Source organism: Danio aesculapii, chromosome 14 (assembly GCF_903798145.1).
Source record: "Danio aesculapii chromosome 14, fDanAes4.1, whole genome shotgun sequence".
NCBI classification, from domain to species: Eukaryota; Metazoa; Chordata; class Actinopteri; order Cypriniformes; family Danionidae; genus Danio; species Danio aesculapii.
Genome location: NC_079448.1, coordinates 43,680,233 through 43,689,893, shown reverse-complemented (window position 1 = coordinate 43,689,893; position 9,661 = coordinate 43,680,233). Strand labels below are relative to the sequence as shown.

General features: G+C 33.6%; 1 protein-coding gene across 1 annotated transcript; it reads right to left on the bottom strand.

Moving 5' to 3' along the window:
* Positions 1–3,985: 3,985 nt before the first annotated feature.
* nitr13 (novel immune-type receptor 13) lies at positions 3,986–7,824 on the bottom strand. Its single transcript, XM_056471669.1, has 6 exons — positions 7,782–7,824; positions 7,096–7,443; positions 6,554–6,898; positions 5,385–5,501; positions 5,173–5,210; positions 3,986–4,177 (listed from the first exon to the last, which is right to left on the bottom strand). The coding sequence occupies exons 1-6, from the start codon at positions 7,822–7,824 to the stop codon at positions 4,016–4,018; spliced, it is 1,053 nt and encodes a 350-aa protein (XP_056327644.1). The 3' UTR covers positions 3,986–4,015.
* Between the last annotated feature and the right edge of the window lie 1,837 nt (positions 7,825–9,661).

The window sequence follows — 9,661 nt, the reverse complement described above, 5'->3', positions numbered from 1 at the left end:
TCAGCTTGGCTTCCGTGATGTGGTATTGTTCTCTTGAGGTGTAAGAAAGCTAATAGTGTTTGAAATGGGTGTATGTGGGGTGGGGGGGGGGGGCTTATTAATAAAGAAAGGCAGAGCTTCCTCCTCCTGCCTAGTTAGATCAGCTATGATGGGATGGAATGTGGGATTGAAATTATGTTAATTCAGACTTCTCAAAAACCAAAAAAGGGGCTAGTGTGAATATGGCCTCAAGTGTGTGGGCTGTATGAGGTAAAAAGGGGCTAGTGTGAATATGGCCTAAAGTGTGTGGGCTGTATGGGGAAATTGCATCTTTGCGAAGAGTGTGAATACATTTGGAAATGGATGTAGAGTGTGATGGGTTGAATAAGGGTAGTTTCTGGAGCCGGTAACCATGACCTCTAAAATGAGAAAACAAGAAAGAATTAGAGATTAAATGGTCACGACATGGTACATGTACAGCAGACATAATTAAATGTTTTAGCTGATATTCATGCAAGGTCACTTCATAAGAGCGTGGGCAACTGTGAATGGAAGCGCCTTTGTTAATACATGTTACAATAGCTTAGATGTCACATTAAGCAAGGGTTGTAGAAGTGGACATTCGTCCCCCTGCAAGGTGGCAAATGGATGGAGAGCTGAGGATATGGGGCGTGTCTTGGCTGGTGGTCCTGGAAGTACCTCTTGAAGAGCAGGTGAGGTGATAGTATGGTGAAGTGGAGTTTAACCCCTTAGTGATATAGTAGTTTGTTTAAAAGCAAAATGTATCTAACAGAGTCAGTGGATGAAACGTTATTCTACTGCCAGAAATGTCCTCTTTGTTCGTAGGAGTCAAGCAGGAAGTTGTTTCTTTGCCGTTTCGCATCCCACTGACTTGCCATTATAAGCATGACTATGGCACTCATGTGTATTGATATAAGAGTAGCTATTGGCATGTTGCAAAAGAGCTTCAATGCTTTATGTGTTGAATGTTTTTCACTGGCTGGGTAATACTCTTTTCGTTGGTTCCGTGGCTATCAGATTAGATGTGGCAGAGGGGTTATTATTTATTATAATCTTTTTTTTTTTTTTTTTTTTTTTTTTTATAAATAAAATGTAAATATCAATTGCCAACATCAAACCTTTAACTTCAAAAACGATGTCACCACTTAGTAGGAACTGTGTGAATGTACTGTTTGTCATGGGCTTTTGCTAAAGCCAAGATAAATATCATCACGTTCGGAATCTTAACGTGATTGAAAAATCTCGAGCGTATCTGGCCCGATTCATTCACAAAGTCTTAGCACACAGTCCATTCATGAAACTGTCAAGAGATAAGGCGGGGTCATCTAAAGTTTGGAAAGCTCATTGGATGGTGACACTTCTCCTTTCGGCTATTGGCTCCTTGGAGTATCAGTCAGAGTGCAAAAGGTCGGCGGCCATTTTGTCAAGCAAAATCGCTATAGTGTTTGTGCCTGAAAGACTATTCTGCTGCACGCGCTTCAGCAGCTGGTTTGACTGAAAACAGTGCATCCTTCCATGGACGTTTATCAACATATGAATATGTTGTGGACTAATGTTTGTGGAATAGATCGCTTGGTCAGTTGCAATCGAATTACTTCTACAGTCAGAAAGTTATGGATCTGTGGACAGGTGGGAGGTTGAGAGGTGAGTTCTTTATTGAAATCATTTGATTCAGGCTGGTCTCATCTTTCAAAACTTTTATAAAATGTTTAGTCTTTGTTAAAGTGTAGTTATGTAGCGAAGCTTCCGCTTAAAGCATGTACGTTACCGAAAGTGGACCTCTAGGATATCAGTGAGAGTCAGGCTTCATAAAAATGGCTTGGATCACCGGCGTCTTGAGTTTAAAGGAAGGTGTGGCTTGCGTTGTGTGGGGCAGTAGGAGTAGAAGTTGGAAGAGCTGGTGGGCCGGCGTCTTGCTGTAATTCAGGCTTGATAGCTGGCGAGGCGGCGGCTGAAGTTTTGGGGAGAGCGGGGTTCTGGCTGGAGTTGTTGTTGTTGTTGTTGCTGCTGTTTGTTTGTTTGTTTGTTGTTCCACGTTGAAAGGTTAAACAATGCTGAGGCCTAGGTTAAATGCTGGAGCGTTTGTAGCGGGAAGCATTCTTCCAAACGAAGATAAAACATTAAGGAGAAAATGATCCATTTATAGTAAACTAGGATCACTCTGATTGGATTATTACTGATTACAGATGAGTGGCCAGACGTGCTCAATCATATCATGTGCTCCTCTCGAAATTGGTTTATGAAACTTCACTTAAATACAGACATTCAGAAGCACAGAATATGCACTCACTCATGAAATGGTAAGGTTTATAGTCTAATTAATGCCTATTAAGCCTCCTTAGCATTATTAAATGTAGATGCTGAATCACTGATATGTGTTGGTTTGCGCTCACTCACAGTTCTAATGTTCAATTTCAAAGGGTTTATTTTATTTTCAAGATCTGAGTTGAACTATCTGCTGCTGCTTTCAGTAGTATAGCAATAAATATCATGTAAAATGGCATTCAAATTCACATTATTAGCATTTACCACTGAATAAAGCACATGCGGTGTACCTGAGGTGATCATTGTCAGTTTTCTGTTGTTCACCTGTGAGAAATAGAAGCTGTCTCTAATATATGAATTCGAGGTGTTCATTAGAACTCAAACTCCTTTTAATATGGAAAATATTCTTTCTATCGGGTGCCATTTGTTTTAATGGTTTTTTACATACCTGTCAAAATAAGGGATACAACAGTAGAAAAAGCTGCAAATAAATTAGCAAACAAAATAAATTATTAAAATTAATAGCTATTATAAAGAAATTAAATCAAGTTATCAAATGTCATTAATCTTTTCTTCAATGTATAATTTAAACATTCTAATTAAAGAGCAGAGAATGAAGCTCTCATAAAAATTTTTCATTTGATCACATTAAATAACACAGGTGTCACTTTAAAAATGCACAGATCTATAATGAAAGCATTTGATTGCTTTCCTAACTGTTTATGATCACTTAAGACTAAATTTCGCTGTGTTTAAAAGAACTCACCAAGATTGACATGTTTAGATGTTGTTGTTGTTATTATTATTATTATTATTATAATAATAATAATTATTATTATTATTATTATTATTATTATTATTATTATTATTATGTGTACTGTATATGCCTATTCAAGCACGCACCCATTACCCTGTTCACTTTAACTCCGCTTCAAAACGCGTGTACAGAATCCGTTTGGGAAACAGCGTCTTTTTATAACTATGTAGCGCGTCTGACACACACGCACCGCTTCATGAAATGACTGTTTTGAGGATTGCATAGGGGCAACAGCGCCTGTAATGAAAAGAAAGGGAATCGTGCCGTTTCTATATTTATTTTAAAGTGTTTTTATGCCTTAATAAAATAAAAGCACAGAACAGACTCACATTTAAGAGCAGGGAGCGTCCCCTGGTGGTTCGGCGGTATGGGTTGTGTATAGGGAGGATCGGCTCTTTAATGTTCCATGCCACCCTTCACAGAAAGATAAAAAATACAGGAGAAATATGGGAAAATACCTTTACAGTATGACAGCGGGATAGAACTGTAAAATACGGGATAATCCTGGGAAAAACGAGAGGACTGACAGGTATGGATTTTAATCGCCTTTCGGCTTGTTGATGTTGATGTTGATGTCCTCAATCTGGCAACCTGCACTTGCCTTTGTGTTGATCCAGGAATGCAATACATAGATCAACCACTGGGTGTCAAACTTACACACTGACCCTTTACCTATCTACCCCCATAAAGACAACTCTTCTGGTGTGGTCATCTTTATCTGTCAGTAATAATATGTTCCATTTAAAAGCAATTACTGTTTTGAACAATAAATAATAAGATGTTATCACGTTTATGTAAATTCAGATATATCTTATGAGTACACACAAACAAAATTAGATGCAATAATGGGCAATATTGCACAATATTAGACTGCTAGTAAATGAATCACAATATTGAGTGTACTGTACAGAGCAGATGTGCTGAAGGTTGAGTTTATTGTCTAACAGGCTCAGCTGTGCTCAGGTCAGTCACACTGGAGTAATTGACCTGGCTGTAAACACTGTCTTGAGGAGTTTCTGCCTTTCTGTGGACTCTTCTGTGTTTTCTTTCTATGACATTCAGTGCAGCGTAATTCAACTGCCCTGTATCCTGTTCCTGCAAGAGTAACATTATAGAAACATACAGATAGTTTTAAATGTATTCTGGTTTCTTAACAGTTAAGTTCATTATCAATATACAATATATACACACACAAACATTTTGTATCATAAACTACTATGCACTAGCATTTAAATGATTAATTTCCTATACTGTACAATGCACAGTTTACACTTTAAATAATGACACGACAAAAAGTCACGACTACAAACGTTTTACCTACTTTTATTACTTTTTATTTATTATTTTGTTACTTTAACTTAAGTTAATCAGGTTTAAACTGTTTTTTTTTTAAGTTCTGCAAGAATCTTTCAGCCAGTTTGATTGATATAAGAGGTTTAAACAAAAATAGGGCAGCAAGATTTTTTTACAGTGGACTAACTATACCATGAAGCATTAAAATAATGACAACAAAAGTGTTTAGCAATACATTAACAAAAAAGAAATAATATGAAGTGAGAGCTTAGAAAATTATTTAGCTTAATTTGACTTATTTATGAAAACAAATAATAGCTAAAATACTGATGATTTCTGCAAAAATGTAATTTGGTGTAACAATAGATTATTTAACAAAAGAAAAGGTTCTGGCATGTTTAGACCAGTACAAAGTTGTATTTAACAGGTTTTATTAACTATTTACAATAGTTGTTTATATTGAATATGTACAGGTCAGAAGAAGTATGTAGTTTGATTTCCTCCCTATCTGGAAATCTGTATTGATTTATTTATACATTTATATCCCATTAATTGTATGTATTTCTAAGTTAATGAAAACACTTAAATTTGACATGTTCTCTGTGTTTAGGAAATATTTTACTTAATATTACAAGTATTATTTAAAAATTAATTCTATTCTAAAAACAAATTCTAGATTAAAAATTGCATTGAAAATGTAAATCTAATTTTACATGTAATTTAAATAGCTAAAATAATAATAATATGTCTATGAAATACATGCAACATTTGAATCAAAATGCATTTGTGATGCTTACCTGATTTAAGGGATGTTGCCTTTCACTGTTGCGTAGCCCTTTTTCAGTTGAAAGACAATTAATTGATCAAGAAATCAATCCATATATTATAAAGGAAGTCTAAAGAAAACTATAATGTGGTAATCACTAAATCAAACGGTAGATCATTCACATTTAACATGAATCAGTTTGCATCTAATTCTATATGATTAAAACGAGCACCAAACGCTCACCTTTGTTGCTGTATTGTCTTTCCTTTTTATGACTTGATATAATTTGTGCAATAATCACTACCACACAAACACCCAATAACACACACATGATGATCAGCAGAGGATCCACCGGCTCTACTGTAGAACAGAATGTTAAATGCATAATTAATGAACAATTATTGTTTAGAATAATAATTTTAAGAATACATTAAGTGAACAGCTATGGGGGAAATTCATCTTCTGCTTCTCATGATTTATTGGAATCATTTAGTATAGGTTTGTATGAAATCTTACTATGTAATAAAATGTGATACACTGTGTGCATTCTATTAAAAAACTGATAGCATTTATTCCAAATTTCCAATAAAAAGGTGATTTTCCAATAAAAGAGCTTTTTTTTAAATAGGGGAGGGCAGAATAACACATTTTTTGTGTTTTTTTGAATGAAAATTAAGTTTATTCCTCTAAATATTAACACTTCTAAACACTTTTTTTGAAAATTAACATAAAAAATGTATACAATAAATTAGATTTTTAAAAATTATTATTATTAATTAATACATTTTTATTATTAAGAAATGTTATGCTATTCACAAAATAAAATAAATAAAATGCATCTTGTATCTTATAACCATAATCATCTTATTCCCATAAATCATAAATCCTGAAAAGCCCTTGGTATAGCTGTGCATTTAAATATAACCAATGCTTTTATGTAGAAAATGAGAGTTGGTCAGAATAACAATGTTTTCATTTTTTTGTGATTTGAAAATTAAGTTTATTCCTCTAAATATTAACACTTCTGGACATTTCTGTGTTCTTTAAAAATAAACATGACCCCTTTTTAATACAATAAATTACATTTTATTATTATTATTACTACTACTCTTATTATTATTATTATCAATGTTATTTTAAATGTGAAAGAAAGTGTATGCTATATTTACAAAATAAAACTGCAACCATATATAACCATAACCATCTAATATCTTATTACCATAAATCCAAAAAAAATATATCTTCAAAAATGTTAGGTATAGCTGTACATTTAAATATAACCAATGCTTTTATGCACCGACATTGCACATATTTTCAGAAGTGTCATAAAAAGAAGCTCTATATATTAATCAAATGGTGGAACTTAAAATTTAAAAATGCTAACAAGTAATAAGAAATAATTGTGCACTTACCCATATTTATTTTCGTCCCATTGCCAAACAGGATTTTTCCACAGGTGGCAACAGCACAGTAATAAGTGCCGGTGTCCATTTGACTGACTGTATTTATAGACAGATTGAATGTGCAGCTGTGTGTAAAATCCTTCTCACATTGAAGAGATTGATTATGAGTGTACAGGATTTCTGGAACAGGTTTTTCTCCAGAATCTGATCTGAACCAGAACATTTTAATATTCTCTGTGCTGTGTTCAGACAATACAGAGCATATCAGTGTCATTGCATCTCCAGAACAAACAGACTGAGATGCTGGATGCTGAACAACAGACACGTTTGACTTGTGTTGGTTGTTTATTGAACCTAAACAGAGACATTTTAGAGGATTATGTGACATGTATAAAGTGATTTTTATAGCATAAATAGTCTAAAAATAATAAAAATCCTATGAAATAAAGATTGTCATAAAATTTAGAGTTCCCAAATGTACAGTAATAGCTGTAAGAAATGCAATTTGTATTTAAAAAAAAGAAATCATATTCAAAGATAAAAACACAAACCTTTCAAAGCTAAATATGTGCCTCTGCCAAAATATGTTTCATATTTTCTCCAGCCACAGTAATATGTTGCTTCATCAGATGAAGTGACATTGTAAATCTTTAAATGACATGTTCCTGACTCTACCTCAAGGTTAAAATGTGAGGGTTTAAAGTTATTAAAGAAAACAGGAGTTTGGGCTAATTTCTGCATCATTGCTACAGCCAGTGGTTGGTGTCCAGCAGTTTGCTTGTACCAGGTAATCGGGTCACTGTGATCTTGTAAAATAATGCAACGCAGAGTAACATTTTCCCCAACAGAGGCCATCATCACTGGGTCTGGTTGTTGAACAATTTCAGATTGTGTTCGCTCTATAAGAGGGAGAGAAATGGCAGTAAATCAGAAAATATTTTTGTGCACATTCTTTAGAAACTGCTGTGGAAATCTTTTAAACCCTTGCTTTTAACTCTTTGTTAAAATAAAACTGTAAAGCTCAAAATAAAAATTAAAACAGAAAAAAATAACTGTGAATAAATGATTAGTTTAAGAAGAAATCATTTCTTTTTTTTTAATGCAAAACATTGTGGGAGACCAAGTAATTCAGTTCTGTGGGAATAAAATGACATTTAATAATGTGAAAGATGGCATATTAGAATGATCAAAGAAATGCACATATATATGAATAAAATATATTATATTGCCCACTTACTCATCCCACATAGAAGCATGAGAGAAATCCACAGGATTATCATCTACTCTGATTGACTTGCTTTAATAACTACTGCACTGTACACCTCTGTGGTGTCGTTTTATTTTTTGTGACATCACACACTTCCTGTGACCTTTTTTATTTGGAAACTTTGTAGACCACAAAAATGTACTACCACTGCTTTAAAGGTAGAATAGTGGATAACTACTGGCACATGAAAGAAATAATAGGATTATTTGGGATTTGCAAATGTTTGTTCAATAAAATAAAAATGGAAGACATAAGAATCGAATCCACAACCATCATGCTGCCAAGTCAAGTTATCATAGGCATGTCAAGATGGAGATCGCATAATATAATTTAATCGTCTAACGTGATATTCATCGATATTATAAATATTTATTGCTTCATGTATTGTAAAAGAAAAGCCAGAAACCCGATAAAACACAGTGATCACTTTTTTGTAGTTTTTTTATTTGTTGTTGTAGTTTTCTTTTTTTATTTCAACTATTTCTAGTTCATTACTATTTTACATATTTGTGAAAAGGTGGCAACAAAAGCATTTGTTTTTATACAGACTTCCCCAAATCCCACTCCTAAGCCCAACCCTCATAGAGGGATGATGAGCAGTTCTTACTAAAATGTACAGATGAGATCATACAAATTAAAATTGTCCCCTAAATCAAAAAGTTATGAATTGTAGTGAGATTGTGTTGGAAATGCAGTTTTTCTCACTGCTGAGCCAAATGGTGTCCAGCTCCTCCTCTTTTGATGTAGTGGGTGGAGCTTTGCCTGCCTCAACTCCTCCTCCCTTTAGACTTTATTTCAAACATGTAAAGATAGCTAAACTAACAAATCCATTTTAAAGGGCGCCTAGTTCACCCCTTTCACCTATCGGCCCGCAAGTAGACTATGTGCGCTGCGGCCTGGAGCTGGCGCGATTAAATCCTCATTATATAAAACCTCACCTTTGTTAACGCTATTACAACCATTTGTGTTGATATAACAGCAAACGCAGGCTACTATGTAAACGTTAAGTGTAGGCACTGGAGTTTAACCTTTGAATGAAATGCAAACAGCATACATGTATATCGCAAATATTCAAATAAAGGACAAAATAAATATTAATAAACCTGTATTGATTGCACAAGTATTAAACAAATAATAATAAAATTGAATATATTTTGTAGTGCACAAGAATTAAGAATTTTAATATAAAAATAACAATAAAACTGCACAATAAATGACACATAAACAAATTTAAGTAACGATGGCGGGGAAAATACAGGTGATCACTATCTAGCAGTAATTCTCTTTATGGGTCTGAAATAATAATTAGGAAGGCAAAACTAATGTTAGTCTATCTCCACGTTGATCTCCTGTAAGGTTATTTGAACTTGATTTACAGGACGTCTCTGCATTTTGAGTTACAGGATGTTAATGAGTTAATCGACTGAATTTGCTGTTATAAAATATGAATGTTCTAGAAACCGAATCTTAAATAACAAATAGAGCTGTAAATTCCTCTTTGCCAGATATAATAAAGGTATCAAATAAACCAAATGAAAACGGAGGCAAAAAATAATAAACAATACAAGCGAACAACACAATACAAGCAAAAAACAATAAACACACGGTTTTTCCCACATGGTAGGCTGTATTTTGGGTTCTGTTGATTTCTAATTAAAAATAAAAACCTTTCTAAAATGTATGTGTTGTTTATATGTTATTGATCATATTTTACAAGTGTTATTTCTACCCCTGTGAAGATAACAAATGCCAACAACCCTGTTATAAGAGAATATTTTTTGTGTTCATATTAGTCTAACTCAGACTAGAGTGTAACATATATTGCTTTTATTAAATTATAACAGCTTCCA